General features: G+C 41.8%; 1 protein-coding gene across 3 annotated transcripts in view; it reads right to left on the bottom strand.

Moving 5' to 3' along the window:
* Positions 1–8,788: 8,788 nt before the first annotated feature.
* The window catches only part of SOHLH2 (spermatogenesis and oogenesis specific basic helix-loop-helix 2), a 49,158-nt gene continuing 40,343 nt past the window's right edge, over positions 8,789–17,603 (bottom strand). The window contains exons 7-11 of one of the 3 annotated variants that reach the window (XM_033103736.1): positions 15,755–15,902; positions 15,512–15,603; positions 14,783–14,904; positions 11,234–11,490; positions 8,789–9,828 (exon numbers count right to left, since the gene is read on the bottom strand). In XM_033103736.1, the coding sequence (XP_032959627.1) occupies positions 9,808–9,828; positions 11,234–11,490; positions 14,783–14,904; positions 15,512–15,603; positions 15,755–15,902 (640 nt within the window). In that variant the 3' untranslated portion in view covers positions 8,789–9,807. Of the gene's footprint in view, positions 9,829–11,233; positions 11,491–12,656; positions 12,988–14,782; positions 14,905–15,511; positions 15,604–15,754; positions 15,903–17,603 lie in introns of those variants that run through there. The other 2 variants (XM_033103738.1, XM_033103737.1) reach the window with 2 other exon arrangements.

Raw genomic sequence — 17,603 nt, 5'->3', positions numbered from 1 at the left:
CATGTTCCGACTGCTCTCACGTTACATTCACGAGTAGGTACTTCAAGTGAACTCTCGTGCTGCACAGCAACCCTATGGAGCCATAGTTCATTCACTCTCCCGCTCTCCTAGAACATTATTTTAAACTTTCTCCTCTCTTCTCCAACCTCTCCTAACTCCCACCACCAGTTGTCATCTCTCCTGCATCTGAGCCCTGGGATGCTGCCTTCTTTCCTATTACAGAGAGGGCCACCCCTGCTGGCCTCCACAGCCGTCTGGCTTTACTCAGGTACATTGCTGCATCAATAAGCTTCCTCTCTTTGTACTATATATTCTTTACAGAATAATTTCTATCAGCATACAGACACACAAAAATTTCTCCTATTATAAAAGCAACCTATTCTAGCCCCACATGCCCCAGCAATTGCCAGTTTTCAACCCCTGTTCATAGCAAAACTCCATTAACAGCTGTCTGTTCTTGCTGTCTCAACATCTTCTTCTCCTGTTCTCTCCTTGACCCCTCCAGTCAGGATTGTATCCTTTACCAGGCCACCAAAACCATTATTTTTCAATCACTACTTTTCATACCCACAATGAAAACACCACCATTAAGTTGCTAACGTCTCAAAGAATCTCCCCTGGCCTTCACTGTAACACAGCATCCCAACTACGCCCTGCACCTGCTTCCTTTCTTCCTTATTTACTGCAGCTCATGACTAGCTGACATGGCATTTTGTAGTTACTTATCTTAGAAACTAAGTTCCTTGAATTAGGGAGTTTGGTAGAACAGTACCTGTTACATAGAAGGTACTCAATAAATATTTGTTCTCTGAATGTATCATGCAGATATATTTTCATAACTGTGCAAAGATGTAATTATGATATTTATTGTTATATTGTTTGTAAGAGTTAAAAAATGAAGAAAACCTAAATCTCTGACATTGGGAAACCAGATAAATATATTTTGCAATAGTCTTAAAATAGAGCACAATGTCAGTTATTAAAAAGAGTGCAGCTTGACGTACTGGTATGGAAAATGTCCACAACTGAGTTCAGTAGAGGGGAAAAAAAAATGACTGCAGAACAACACAATTCCAAATTTTGTAATAAATCTAAATGTTTCTATATTTGCACAATGTATGTTTTTATATGCATCAAAGATAACCTGGAAGGAAACACACCACTTTGTTAAGAGTGGTTACCTCCAAAGAGTGGAATTTCAGGGTAAGAGGGATTTTTTACTTTATTTTATACAATTAAATGTTTTGTTTAAATGTTATAAACCGATATTACTTTTATAACACAAGTTAAAATATCTTTCAAAAAATACCAAAGATTAATGTTGTTTGTCGGTGGTGTGTCAGGTCTGAGTAGGAGATGCAGGAGGCAGAAGGTAAGGCGAGGAAGAGTGGGATGCCTCCAGCTTTCAGCCAAGGAGACAGCAAAGCTCGTGCGGAAGCATGTTTAAAGAGCAATACGAAGGTCTGATAATTACGTTCGCGAACTTGCTGCAATGATGTTGCTAACTTTTTTGATATCAGAGAGATTATTTATCACGAATTTTTACCAACTGGACAAACAGTTAACCAAGTTTCAAGAAGTGCTGAAAGGTTGCATGAAAAAGTTAGACGACCTGAACTTTTCGCCAACAATTCATGGCTCTTGCATCATGACAATGCACCAGCTCACACGACACTGTCTGTGAGGGAGTTTTTAGCCAGTAAACAAATAACTGTATTGGAACACCCTCCCTACTCACCTGATCTGGCCCCAAATGACTTCTTTCTTTACCCGAAGATAAAGGAAATATTGAAAGGAAGACATTTTGATGACATTCAGGACATCAAGGGTAATATGACGACAGCTCTGATGGCCATTCCAGAAAAAGAGTTCCAAAATTGCTTTGAAGGGTGGACTAGGTGCTGGCATCGATGCATAGCTTCCCAAAGGGAGTACTTTAAAGGTGACTATAGTGATATTCAGCAACGAGGAATGGAGCACTTTTTCTAGGATGAATTAGTGAACTTGTCAGACCTCGTCTGTTTACCAGCCTGTACTATGGGTAAGCTGCTACCATAATGACATGTTGCATGCATTTCCTCTCTAATCCTCAGAATAAACTTTTAAGGTAGGTATGAGCTCTACAGAGAAACGTGAGGCTCAAAGAAACCAACTGCTCAGGAGCCCTGAGTAAAAACCCAGAAGCAATGGAGCTGGGGTTCAAATCTACCAGGATGCCTCTCAGGTGAACAGCCCCTAAGGCTGCGGTGTGATGGCCGAAGAGAAACCCTGGACTTGAAGATTTCCAAGCCATGAACAGGCTCCTTAGCAACCTCATGATCATGTGGACAATCCACACAAACTGCCTATTCCCTCTCTGCTAAAAAATGCTATTGCTTGACTCTGGTGGGAGGTGCAGGTAGTGGCAGAGGGTGGGAAAGACAGTGTCAGATGTAAGTGTTCTGCTCTGCTGGGTGGAGAGTCACAAAGGAAGGGAGGCACCTTGTGCCAGACTTTACAACTCACCACTAGGGAGTAAAGAATCTCAGCAGCTCCTGGGAACCAAGGCACCCTTACTGTTTAGGATCCTACAAAGCTGAGGAGGGTGACATCAAATGACACGGAGAATGGTGATCCTTTTCCCTCCAGCACAGTGTCCTGGTGAGCAGAGAGGCTCCAGGAAGGAAAGGCAGCAAGATAATAGCAGCTACCTTTTGGGGGAGGATCTTCTGAACGCCAGGAACTTTATAAAATATTCTCTAAATCTTCAGAACCTGAATAAGTAAATATTGTGACTACCATTTTATAGAAAACAGGTGCCAGGAAGCAAATAATTTACCCAAATATATGCAGCTAATGAGGGATGGCACTGGGTTCCCATTACATCATTCTGACTTCTAACTTCTTGCTCTTTCCAAGACACTAAGCGGCCTCTATGGGTAGCTTAGGGGCCCAGAGCTGAACAGTGAGCAAGCATATCAGGCGTTGATGATGAAGAGGAGAGGGCCAGGGAAATGTAAAGAACAAGCAGTACTAGAAACACGTTGGAGGAGGCCTGGACTGGCCATGGGGGAGTCCCCGATGGTTTTGCCTTGCCTTTGTTTAGGTGGTAGCAGAATATCCATGTGTAGACAGTGAAAAATAATTTTCAGTTGGAAGCTTGCCTCGTCTAACTTGGCTTTACCAGTGTGATCTGATTAGTATTCCTGAGCTTTCATTAGCATTTGAAGGAAATACCCAAATGACACAAAGCCAATTCCAGCAGCTGAGATTTAACATTTTAATTCAATTTCTCTAATGCAGTTACCCTGGTAAGGCACCTTTTCACAAACTCTTTTGGGCCTCAACAAGCAAATCATTTATACAAGCACCTTCGGTTCACCTCCACCAAACCAGGCCAGAGGATGTGCATCCTTGGAGAGTGGATTTATATCATTTACTGCTGGGCTGGAGAACTGGGAGTATTTTTCCCAGCCTTAGCTGGACCAGAGCCAAGGTTGTAAGTGCAAATCCCTTAACATGATCTCCCTGTAACTACCCCTTGGGCTGACACAATCCTGCCCCAGAGAGCGACATTTTATTGCATCGTTGTAGGTTTTCCATTTTCTGGAGAATTGATAGTGATATTAAGTATAAATAAACACTTTCTCTGCCAGTCAATTTCTGTGGCTAGGTTTTTAAAAAGGAGCTGAGAAGTCTTGGGGCCAGCAATAATATTTATACTGAAACTCAGCTCTTGCTTCAGAGGGTGAGGGCAGTGATGGTCAAGAAAGGAATTCCCTTCCCATAAACAACTTGTCTCACATGACTCAAGAAAGCAGGGGAGTGTTTGGAGCTCAAAGCAAATCGTACAAGAGTTTCTGAGTTGCCTAGGATTAGGATTAACCCTTTAAAAAGTCTTCTGTGCAAGGCAATATGTTCATATTCAAATGTTTCCAAACTCTACTATTTCCTTCTAATGGAAAAAAAATTTTACTTGATACTTCACCTTTCCTTGACTCTCTCAAAGGCTTAGAGGCATTTTTGTCCAGGTCTTGACTCACTAACTTTGTAGAAAGAGTTGAACTTCCTGATACACTGGGGGGAAAAAAAAGTCTGGAGTGTCTCCTTTAGCAAAATATTTAAAATCATTATTTTACCAGTTAAATGTCATAAAAGGGTAGTTCAATCATAGTGCTGCATTAAGGGATAAAAATCAATGCTTAAACCACACTGGCCTTCATTTTGATTATAATACAACCTAAAAATATTAAAGAAAATAAGTAATTACTCACAGGGAAGTGAATCCTATGGGTTTTCGCCCCTTAATGCTTTCTAAATAGTAGGTTCAGGAATATTAGAATACCACATGAGGGAACTAGGATTAGTACGAAGCAGGAGGGAAAACACGTGTTTATTCTTGTTCCTGTGCACCCACCCTAATATACACACGACTATGAGAAATATTTTCTACTTTCCAATAGTTTCTAGTTCAAAACTGAAATCAACGTTAGGTCTATGGGGAAAATAAACTGCCAGGTTTCAGTGCTTGCAATGCTGACGCCTGTTATTGAGGATTTAAAAAGGGCGTGGAATCTCCTAAGTCTTAAGTCATAGAAATTTTAAAATTTGGCTATTATTTGAAGGATGCAAGAACATAGCCTGAGACGGGATGAAAGGAGTTCAGTGTTTGAGACACTATACCACTCCTAACACCCTCACATAGCCTTGACTATTTGGAGAAGAAATAACTAGAAAGGAGTATCTGTTTGCAAAGACTTCTTCCAGAATGAGTTAGTGCATTTTAGAAGTCTAACTCCCTGAAGTTTCTTCCAGCAGTACTCAGCCCACTTAGGTTATAATCTGACTTCTTGAAATCTTTGCTTTGAATAAAAATGAGTATTTTTACTGGAGTCTGATGAGTAAAATTCGACAGCATACAACATACTGTGTGTGTGTGTGTGTGTGTGTGTGTGTGTGTGTGTGTGTGTGTATCTTCCTGTTTTTTGTTTTCAGAAAGAACATTGTTGGGATGCAAAACGACCTTGAAAAGTACAGATAAGAGGCTTCTCTCTCTTTTCCTTAGAAGTGTCAAGTGTCCCTTGACGCCACTGATTCACCATGGTGATCCATGGGCTTCCTGCTTCCTCATTCCACGTAAACAAGGAGACAGCCAGAGGGGAAGGGGAAAACCAACAACATGCCTGATCGCTGGACAGAAAACTGCCAGGAGGCTCAGGTTCCAGTTTCAAAATTTTATGATATGTCAGTGCCAAGTATTCAGAGAAATGACGTATTTTACCAATGTCATTGTTTTGCAAAAGTGACATTCTGCTTTTAACAATACTTTGAGACTAAGTTCATAAAACATGAAAGATTTAACAAAAATGAGAAACTACCTCCCTTCACGGAAGCAGTTTCCAGCACCATCTAGATAAACTAAAGAGAGTGAAGCCCTACGTCTTTCTTGTTTTCACTCACCTTAGTCCCTCTTACTCCAAATTCCTGGGGTCGGCTTCTATCTTCAAATTTCCCCACAACAATACTCTGGGCACAGAATGTTCTTACCTGATCCCCTTTCTAACTTACCAAAGAAGCACAACCTTCAGTCAACCAGTGTGGACGGCATCATCCTCTCCGAGCTGAACTGTCCAGATTTAGGAGGGCTGTGCTCCTTGTGCTTCCTCTCTTGATGTCAGGCTTAACATGGACGTGGTCGGCATGATCTAACCTCACAGGGGCTTCCCAACCTGGTTGCACATCACTCATTCTGTGCAGAGTACTAGGCCCCACTCTAGAACTGTGACATCAGAATCTCCACAATAAGGTCCTGGGATGCATGGTTTGTATAAACCTACAGGTGCAGGCTGGGGAGTCAACCACTATGGTTTCAGTTTGTGTCTGCTTTTGTGTCCCTTACGGGTATCTGCATCCATTTACGAATGTGTACTGGGTGTTTTTAGGTAGGATCTTCAGAGACCTGCAACACATCTGGCACCAGCCAAGTTTACCAGCCTGACCCTGTGGTGTATGACCTGGGAATGTGCACTTTAGTATGCTGCTACCGTCCCCCGCCAACCCCCAGTGGTTCCCCTGCACAGGAGTTACACTAGAATGCCTACAGGGACCAGGCCAGTTACATCCATGAATGAGGCAAGCTGGGAGTGACCAGAGGGAAACCGATGCCCTGTATAAAGAGGTTGGTCCTACGTACCTGAGTCTGTTGCTATTTGCCATATTAGAAATAGATCCAGTATTGCCTAAGTTTTGTATTTTTCTTAAGTGAGAAATTTAATTTCTCACAGTTCAGAAAAACCACCAGTAAATAAACACAGCTGCTATGGGCAAGATGTGCCCTCTGCATTGAAGGGTTACCCATGTACCTTGAATGTCTGGTAGCTTGTAATGTCATGTGACACTGGGGGCCTGACCAAGTGACTTATGATGAATTACAATAGAATTGTAGGGTTAGAAGTCCTTGTGGGTCATCTAGGCCAAGTGCACCATTTCTGTTTGCATCCCCCACTCTCACATCCCACAAGCCCAGACCTGTGACCTCTCCTGCAGCTGTCCGGCCTGTGCTGCTCAAATCTGAATATATTGTGTGGCTACCTCCACCGGGTATCCTACAAATACCCAAATGCAGCATGTCCCCAAATACAACTGTCATCCTCCAGCGCCATCCCACCAAAGGGCTCTTTTTCCTGTGTTCCCTCAGTGAACACCAATATTACCCGTCCAGCTACTGAAGCCACAAACCTGGGAGTCATCCTTAATTTTTCACAACCTCTCTATTGGATGTCTACCAACTCTTGCTAATTCTGCCCCCTTACCCTTGATTAAATTTGTCTACTTCTCTTTATTCCTACTGCCAATAACTTACTTGGGGCCATCTCTTGCCTAAACTACTAGAATGGCCACCCCTCCCCTAGTTGGTTTTGGCCCCCTTCAATTCATTCTGCCTTTAAATTCACCAAGCCAGAGTGGTCATCCTAAAATGAAAATCTGATTATGTAAATATCAAGACAGCAATGAGGCACCATTAGAAGTTCAAATAGGGCAGTATCCTGTGGCCCTTACCTGTCTCTGCTCTTACCTATATTCTTGCTCCATTCTTCCCCATCCCACTCCTGAACTCTATGCACAGCCATGTTTTATTCTGTCCTTTTCTTGATATCTTTGCAAATGCAGTGCTCTCTGCCTAAAAACTCCTCTCCCGAAACCATCCCCAAATCTCCATCTCTTGACTTAGCGATGCCTGCTGGTCCATAAAATCTCAGCTTAATCATTTTCATCATCATGTAATTATAACCAACATATATTAAATGATTACTATGTGCTAGGCACTGTTCTAAAGACTTTTACACATATTCTGTCATTTAATCTTCACAACAATCTTAAGAGGCAAGTATTGTTATCACCAGCTTTAGATAGCTGTGTCACTATCCCCAAAATCCTTGCAGGAATCTCCAGAATGGAGTGAGGGATGCTTTTAAGTACTTTGTAGTACTTCATATTCTCCCCTTTTGTAGCACTCAACAGACTCTATTGCAATTCTATTTTATCTGTCTCTTACAATAGACTCTAAGCTCCTAGATACAGAAAGTAAAACAGACTCTGTCTTATATAAATAGTTGTATTCCCAGCATTCAAGGCAATGCTGATCAAATAGTTACTGAACAAATTAATAAATAACTGAATGATATTTGAGTTGTTCATCATTTGAGTGTTCTCCACTGAACACCCAACATTTTCTTTATTAATACTACCAATTACTGTCATGTCTGCCATGCTGACGACCATCCAGCTCATATATTAGAAGAGTATAGTGAAGGGCAAGAAATAGGTGTAAACAGATTGATACACATCGATAAATACAAAATGATGGCCAAATATCAACTTTCACTCTTCCCTCTCTCTTGACTTCAAATGGGTCCTGAAGTGCTTGACTACGTCTCCTGCTCTGCTTTCTCATAGTCATTACCCAAGATCAGACCCTTCCTTCCTCTTGGCTCATTCACCCAGATATCCATCCAAGAATCTGCATCCATCCATCCAACGAGCAACATGGTTGACACTGAGAATATAGCCATGAATAAGGCTAAACCCTCTCCTCAAGGAAATATCTAATAATTTTACGGGGCCACAGAAAAGGCTTGACAAATGTTTATTTCTGACCCTCTACCACCAGTGTGAATGCTGCAAGCTCTCGCTTTTCTAGGCAAACTCCGTATATCTTTTTCATAGTGACAATAATACTGGCACCATCTCATGACCAGCCAACTTGATTTTATAAAGGAAAAAAATTCTGCTCTTTTGCTACGGGCTGAGGCCCAACTAACCTTTCCTCCTTGGCTGACAGTTGAACTTACCTGGAAGAGTATAATTTATTAAAAATGAAATTTTAGTACTAGAAATGAATTTGGACACCGCATGGAGTTTGGGATCATGGGAACCAACTCTGAAAAAAAAACCCCAGAGCTTTAACAATAGATCTGGTGGCCTCCTCTCCGTGTTGAAAGAAAAAGGGGACTGAGACTTGCAGTAGACAGGATCTATGGGACGTACCTATAGGTCCCCTGTTGAATTACCAGCCATAGTCTGTCTCTCCCGGTCCACAGTGGATCTAGAGAAATCCTGATGCAAAGCAAAGTCCCAGTAGCAAGTAAGACCAGCTGTGAATGTAGGAAGTCATCTCAGTGCCCAAAATACCTCAACAGGTTCTCACACAAAGCCAAAGCAATTACTCGTAACGGCAAGAGTATGAAGAGTCAGCACACATTTATAATAATAAGCATAGAATCTTACTTAGAAACTTCTAGTTCCTTTATAAAGTTTATCAAACATCTACAGATTCCATCATCAACGCATCCTCAAAGGAAAGCTATACAATTTAACATGAAAATTAGGCTGTGCCTAAAGTAATTTTTAAACTTCTCAAAAGTCGAGTAAAATTAAATTCCCTACATAGTACTACTAAAAGAGGGAACACATATTTGTTAAACAAAACAAAAATGGGTTGCCATTTTCAGGGTCAAAACTGAATATTTAACAATAAAACTTATATTATGCATAAGAATACTTCAAGGAAATGTAAAACAAACATTTTTCTCCCCTTATTTTCAACAGCCTTTTCTAATACCTATGGGGAAGAAAAGATGAAAAACAAAGAAGCACCTGCTAATCTGTAACTAAAGATCCAGAAAGAAAATTTTATCTATTAGCTATTATTTCACTCAAGGGATTATGAAATATAAAAACAAATATGTCAATTTATTCATTAGTAGTCAAGCGGGGAGGTAAACACCTCTCTCAAACTAAGACATCTTAGTTTGAATGGTGAATAATGAAGCTCTCTAAAATGTGAAACCTACAAAAGAAACTACCCAGAAATAAGTGACAGCAATTCAGTGATACTAAAAATAAGAGTCAAATTGCAATACCTGTACTCAGGGACACCAGAGTATCAAGGCACCTCCCCAATTTTACCACTTTATCAAGTCTATGTGGATCTTTTATATAATGCACTTTTTTCCCCATAAATTGTGGAATCTTTTTTGAGATAAACAAAGAGTCTAGGTCACCTAGGACATTTGTTCTTGTAGCTTTCTGGGTGTGGGAGATCCAAGTACGTATGAAGATAAGTGAAGGCATGTGAAAAGATAGCACTTTTGCTGTCTTTCTGTCTGTAGAAGCTTTTAGTACATTTATCATAAACCATGCAATGCAAACTCTTTTGATATTAGGCCTCTGGATGTAGCTTTCGAGATCATTCTTTGTTCCATTCTTCACATATTATCAAACTGCGCCCAATAGGTGGTCTAGAGTGAGAATTTCAAACATGTGCTATTAATATGCCCAAAACTGTTGCTGCAAAGAGGGGGAAAAAAAAACACCACATTAATTGAATCCTGGCCTGTTCTTACTCATAATGTCATAAATATGTTTTCTATGTCCTAAAGCAATATGAAATGATTTGTAAAACCATATGAAATCTTCACATCAATAAACCTACAGGTTTTAAAATATGTACTATTTACTGTTATTAAAAGTAATTTTTTTCTTACAACAAAAACTATAGGTCAACAATAAAAAATTAATGTTGCAATCCTTTTTTCATTTCCTCGGGTTTTCCTATTTGTACCCTGATGATCATCAGCAATAGTAATATATTTGTAGACACTTCGTATTGTAAAATTTCTCTCTGATTCTCTAGAATATTTTTCTCAAACATTGTTCTGGTAAGGTCACTATTATTCCCATTCCATACATGTCATATGGAAATAATAATACCTTGCTCAATGGATTGTTTCATAGAGTCACCAGACCATCCACATTAAGGACATAAAATATTAGGCACTGTTCTTTAATTATTGAGTGTTCAAAACATGTTAGCTATTATTAATATGCAAAAGTATTAGCAACTATATTAAGATTATCAGAAGTACATTTTAAGCAGGCCAGTCTGGTGTGGGTCTTCCTCTAGAACTGGACAGTTCTTCCAAAAAAAAACAAAAAAAAAACCAAGACACTACTATTTATATATGCTGATCCATCTGCCTGGAATGCTCTTCCTCACTCCCAACTCCTACCGCCCTACCAGGCTACTTCTTACTTCTCATGTCTCGGCTTAGACAGTACTTCTTGCAGCAGTAAGCAGTCCTTAACCTCTCCCAACGCTAGATTATATTATATATCCGAGGTATTTCTCCTATGTGCTCCAATGTGCATCACAACTGCCTGCCTCTGTGACACTAAAGCTCCAAGAGGGCACGGACTGTGCTATCTTTATACATACACTACATTCTCGGTGGTTAGCGCAATGCCAGAACATCATGGGTGCTCGATAAATATCTGCGATATGAGGACATCTGGGATCTGCAAATAGCCTAGCTGGTGTCAGAAGAACCGGTTTTCATCTAGTGTGAGTAACTGCCAGCCTAGAAGACAGATCAGCAGCCACTGATGGGGCCAGCTGAGCGAGAGGCTGGGAAACGGGATGGGGCATTGAGGAAGCAGAGGGGCCGAGAGGAGGGGCTCTCAATGAAATCATGTTCCATCTGGTCACTTAGTGTCAACCAGCAGAGCCACCTTCAGATGCACTGACTCTGGATACACAGAGTCCTGCAGCATGCAGAACGAGAGCCTGGGTTAACTGCACCTCGTCCCAGTCTAAGAGATTTCTGACCAGAGTATTAGCAGCAAAATGCAAGTCAGGGGCCTTGCTGGCTGGAATGATAGAGTCTGATATGATCCAAGACCCCAGAAGACTTACCAGGCAGTTGGCATGTGCTGTGCACGTCTGGCCCAGCACAGAATTGCAGTGCTGAGGAAGAAACTTGGACACTTTGGGCACAGCTGATGGAAAATGAACTGAGATGTTCTGATTTGTTACGGCTGCTGCATCATAGGAAGGGATGACTTTAGAATAGTATCTGACAGCATGGAAGGAATTGAGAGAGAGAGCTGTGCTGGGAACTAGACTTTTATACATATCACCAATAGCATTCTCTGCAGTGGAGCTAGACTGACCTTTAAGAAGAAAAAAAAAATCTGTCAGTATACACGACCGTAACTCTGAACTACCATATGAGTATATGAAATGAACTGCCCTCTATTTCATTCCCTCATGTTACAAACTTATACTACTGCTACACTTAAATGCTGTCGGAAGAACAGTGAACTTGTTAGTAGCGACATTTAGTTCAATATATACACTACAAATTAGTGTTCACGTGTCATTAAAAGACAGATTTTAGAGGAACATCAGATCTCTGTGCCTTTGGGAGTGTGAGTGTGTGTGTGTGTGTGTGTGTGTGTGTGTGTGTGTGCTTCCATCATAATCAAAATTGTGACCATCCCTATGAAGCAAGGAAGCATGTCGGAAAGCACTCCATTCAGCCATGAATAAAGTTTGGTCGATTTTCTATTGGTGAAGTGGCAGAGAGTGTATACCTATACTCTATACAGTACACAGAAGGCAGAAAAATATTTTTAAATATATAATGAATGTTTACAATGTAATCTCAACATTGTGAATACTTACTCTCTTCTGGACAGGAATATTAATAAAAGTAATTTTATTTCCACTTTAAATGTAAATGTATCTGGAATGTTTGTGAATATTTGCATTTCAGCACATGTGTACAGAGATTTATGGGAAAGGACAAGTCAGGACCACCTAATAAAGTCTAAACACTGACTCAGATCAGCATTTCTGTGTCACGAGTCAGACTTTAGCACAGAAACCTGGTGACCTCAGGTGGTTATTTAACTTCCCCAGCCTTCAATTTATTGACCGAGGTGATAAAAGTGAAATTTGAAAGACATAATTGATTTTAACTGTCCCAATCCCCTTTCCAACCCAATTTGGTAACATGGGTTACAAGCTATACATGTGCTCACATCACAGACCCATTCATCACAGACTTCCAGGTGTCCAGTCCAAGGAAAAGTCCAAAATACAGAAAAGTCTGTACGTGGGGAAATATTTCCTGTCATATTATATATAAAAGTCTTCTCCCCATAAAACGGGAAACACTAAATGTCGCAATTGGAGGATGGCTAAGAAAATCATTCTGTAAATCATGTGATAAACTACTAAAACAATTAAAATGGTGATGATGGCTGCATAGTAAAAAAATTTAAGTATATATGACATGATCTTAAGCAACAAAAGCAGAGACAAAATTTGATTTTTCATATGATTACTACTGTAGAAAAATATGCATAAAAATACTTAAAATGAAGAAAATACATAAAAAATGAACAAAGTTATTATCTTGGCTGGGTGAGTAAAGGACTAATATTGCTTTTCAAATGGTGAAATGTATATAAATAAAATAAAAATTGGGGGTTTGACTCAATGACCTTTAGGCTCCCCTCCACTCTGAATGTGCCACAAGGCTATGGCCCTCGTTAGCATACCTGTGTCATCCCAGGAGCAGCTGGTTTAGGTGATGTGATACAAGAGATCCTGGGACACAGAAGGCCTGAACTCACTACCCTGGAAGGAGTATTTCAGAGTGTCTGCAGAACATAAATAATGAGAATGCCGTAGTAGTGCATGTACAGTGGTACCTCGGTTTTCGAACGTAATCCGTTCCAGAAGACCGTTCGAGTTCTGAAACGTTTGAAAACAGCCGACAGCTAAGCCTCAGGATCTTGCACTCAGCGGAAGCTGCGTGACATATTTGACTTCGAGGCGTGTTCGAAAACCGAAGCACTTACTTCTGGGATTACAGCGTTCGTAAACCGAAATGTGCGTCAACGGAGACGTTCTAAAACCAAGGTACTACTGTCTAAGAAGTGACAGATAGGCATATGCCTGTGCCCTGACTTCTGTCTGATTTAACCACTCTGGTTGGCATCCAGGCCCAGCTACTTTAAGCAGATTAGCCGTAGCTCACGGCTACTTTTTTCCTACTCTCACTCCCCTCGCTCGCCCCTAGTCAGGAGAAAAGTCTAAATCGACTAACAAAGCCCCCTGGGGCTGACTTGACTGCATGAACACGGAGGGCTGTATTCTAGTTTTGGCCTCCTCTCTCTTTCGACCTTAGACACCATTCCTGGAAACCTCATCGGTTCCTGTGGCTTCCGCTGTATCCCGTAATATGCATAGTACCTCTATGACGGCACTTCAATTACTAGAGGAATCGTAGTCGGCTCTGGTGACCCTCTCTGCTAGAAACTGTGAGCTCCGTAACAACAAGAACGGCATCTTGTGCGTCCTTGTGTCCCTATCTGTGAAGGAGGGACCCTAAGGGAAGAACCGGGAGTCCGTCAGGGAGAGGGTGGGAAAGGGCATTCCCAGCACAGAGAAGGGGCTGAAGGGAGAGAGCCGAGTCCCTTCGCAAAGCCAGCAGCAGGCTGACCTCGGACCAGGGCACTGAGGAGATGGGGAAGGGTGTCAGTCACCCAGCGTCCGCCATGCAGGGTGGCGGTGCAACCACACTGGTTTCTCCCTGAAGAGTAACCTTCAGGGATACCAAGGCACAAACTGCTGGCGGTGTTCTTCCACTCGGGCTCTGCTTTCTTCCATCTTCTTACTTCTACAAGTGTGCGGCATGTCTAGACTATATAACCCCAGTAGCAAAACGCCTTGTGGTGGGCAAATGTTTGTTCCACAATGAATACGCACGTAATGGGCGTTTCTTAAGCACCTACTGTGAGCCCCTCATTGCACTAGGTACTAGAAATACAGCAATGAACAAAACAGGCAAAAAAACAAACAAACAAAGACACACTCCTTGTCTTCATGGAGTTGATACTTTAGTGGGAGACGACAGGCGATGAGCTAAGTGTGCAAGTAAAGAACATTCGGCGGTGAGTGCTGTGGAGGACACAGCAGAAAACGCGGTGAGGAGCCCCACGTGTGGGGTGGTGCTGCCCAGGATTGCGCAGTTTAAGTTGGGCGGCTGAGAATGACCCTGAGAAGGTGACACTTGAGCAAAGACAAGAAGAAAGTCAATAAATGAATGTGTTCTGTGCTCAGGACATAGTTAGTACTACCGAATTAATACGAATACTTCCCTTCCCTTTAGATTCTAGTAGTCACATCAATAAAGTCACCAGTGTACTCATCATCAGTAATATGAGCTTTCTGGTAATGATGGTCGACTGTAAGCCCCATTTCTGGGATACAGGTGCCTGTGCGGCCTGTGGCCAGGTGTGCTCCCAGCGGACACCACCAGGACTCCTGGCGGAATCTGCCAGCCTCGCTCCTTTCCCTGTCTGTGGAGGTGAATGCCTAGGAACCCGGGCTCCACACAGCGGGCATGCAGACCCAAGCGCGCCACAGCGGCCCAGGGCAGGTGGTGCTCACCTCGCATGGCGTCATCCAAGGAGCCCCCGGAGGCAGGAACGGAGTATACGTTCAAGCACTTATTAGCCAGGAATCTGATCCCTCTCACAGGTGAATACGTGCTTGCCAATACACTGTCTTCCCTTCAAAGGACAGAAAAAATACACAGTTCTCAAGGAAGGCAACATGAACGTGGCTCAGTTCAACTGCTCTATCATTCAAGTTCTAAAAAACAGACAAGAGCCTAAACTATGGATCATTTAAATAAAACAACAAACTGCTGAACAGGACTCATGATAATTCTTCAGGATATAGAGGAATGACCTGCTTTTCCTCCCTCAATTTCCTTTGTTTACATATTCTAATCAATTTAAATAGGAAGCATTCCTTTGGCAGGTCCCCTTGTGTACTAGCAACGTAAAGACTCCCGGTTGCAGCAGGACTGGACTGCGCCAAAGCCTCTGACCACCTGTGACAGAGGAATGCCAGACTCCATCGCGCCCCCACTGGATCGCCCCAGTCATAACCAACTACTGGTAAAGCTCCATTTTTAAGATGCTCAGAAATACCAAGAGTAAGGCCAGTGATGAAAGGATCATGAGCCTGAGACTCTACGTATTTTATCACGTCGGCAGTGGGAAAAGCCCACTGATTGCTAACACATGCCTGAGTGCTCACCATGGCGGGTTCCGTGCCTGTCTACACTTCCGGCCCTAGCACTGAGGGAACTAACAGGGGCCCGTATCCTACCTCTGGGCCATGACCGTGCCTGGGAGGGAGACCTGGATGGGCACTGGTTGTGTCTTACAAAACCTCCTATTGCTCTGAAGTGCTTCTGTAATCTAAAAAGTAGAGAGAAAAATCTATTTAGAGATTTTTTTTTCATATATACAAACACACATACATTTCCAGTGATAAAAAATAGAGAAAAAAAATTGTAGCATTAAAGCATGATCTATGACAATAAAATTCAAGGGCTTGGGAGTTGAATACCTGGCCCATCACGGCTGGAGGGATTTTCTCCCGGATATACTTCACATAATCAACTGTTGCCTCAAGAATCGAAGCGGCATCGTTCTTTCTCCCCTTTATATATGGCAACAGAGTACGCAGCTGCTCACAGCAATACTTGATTCGTTCTCTGAGCGAGGAATGGTAATAAAGAATAATTAGTCTCATTTTCTTCCTTGAACACAATTCTTCCTCCTGGGTTTACTTATAACAGAAGTGCCCCCTCCCTACCCTTCTCCCTTTCAGAGGAAGCTCGCGTCCCCACAAGACAGCAGCTTCACAACCCCTGGAATCACAAAATCCGGGAGCGCCCACTGACACGGCTGCCCAGTACAATGTCTGTGCTGATGGCAGCCCCAGCTCAGTCGCCCCAGGCCTGCTGGAGGGCACGGCGTGTCCTGCCCAAACCCTGGGCTGAATACAGTCGTCCCCCCTTATCTGCGACTTGGCTTTCTGTGGTTGCAGGTACCTGCAGTCAACCCTGGTCCAAAAATATTAAGTGGAAAATTTCATAATTCAACAATTCATAAGTTTTAAAACTGTGTGCTGTTCTGAGTAGCGTGATGAAATCTCACACCATCCTGTTCTGTCCCATCTGAGACATTGTGACTCTCCCTTTCTCTAGCATATCCTTGCTACATACGCTACCTGCCGGTTAGTTACTGAGTAGTTGTCTTGGTTATCAGATTGGTTATGAGAGAGAGAGAGAGCGAGAGAGAGAGAGAGAGACCCCATATTCACATAACTTTTATTACGGTATATCATAATTGTTCTATTTTATTATTAGTTACTGTTGTTAATTTCTTACTGTGCCTAATTTACAAATTAAACTTTATCATAGGTATGTATGTATAGGAAAAAACATATATATAGGGTTTGAAACTATCCGTGATTTCAGGCATCCACTGGGGGTCATGGAACAGTATCCCCTGTGGATAAGGGGGGCAGATTGTACACATTCCGTTGCCTATGGAAACCTACAGAGGACTCTTTACTCAGAGGAATCACACACTATATATGTAAATCCTTTTGCAATTCACACTAGAAGGCTAAGAGTAGTCAGAATATTCATGTCACATTTCCAACAATAGATCAATTAGCATGTTGTAATGCATAGACTTTACATGTAACTCTGTGTTCTGAGCCAAGGGAAAATCAGAAGCAGTAGGTGCAGACAGAACAAAAAAAACAATATGCAAATGAGAACAATGTCCTGGCTAGATCAGAAAGAAACTAAACTGTTTCGTACTTCTGAAGGGAAATACATAGGAAATAGAAATTTAAGTTGATATAAGCCTTTGGTACCTTCATTTTTCCATGTGTTCACTTAACAAACATTATTAAGCACCTGTTTTTACGCTGAATACTGCCTGGATACATGTAGTATCCAGTGGTAGTTCTGCCAATTATTAGCTAGGACCATCAACAAGTTACTAAACCTCTCTGAATGTGAATAACTAAAATATTCTAGATCAGTGGTGCTTTAACTGGCTATTGAGTTCTGGGGGTCTGTGAAGGTGTCTCAGGAGCTATTCTGGAAAGGGATGGAACCGTCAACCATTTGACAATGTGTATGAAGGGCTTTGAAACTTTTCACACATTTTAACATGGTATTTTCACTTATAAGGATCTAAAAACAGAACAATATTTCTGTTATCCACTGTAGTTGTATATCAGTAAAATATGAAAAACAATCTAAACATGCAAAGTAAGTGGATGCTTAAGTAAGCTTTGTATACTAGCTCAATTGAATATGATCTCACAGTGGAAATGATATGTCATAAAGCTTATTGGGGGAAAATGGGATATTTTTATAGGATACAAGACAGCA

Source organism: Rhinolophus ferrumequinum, chromosome 4 (assembly GCF_004115265.2).
Source record: "Rhinolophus ferrumequinum isolate MPI-CBG mRhiFer1 chromosome 4, mRhiFer1_v1.p, whole genome shotgun sequence".
Lineage (NCBI taxonomy): Eukaryota > Metazoa > Chordata > Mammalia > Chiroptera > Rhinolophidae > Rhinolophus > Rhinolophus ferrumequinum.
The sequence above is the reverse complement of the archived record's forward strand: the minus strand, read 5'-3'. Positions and strand labels throughout refer to the sequence as shown.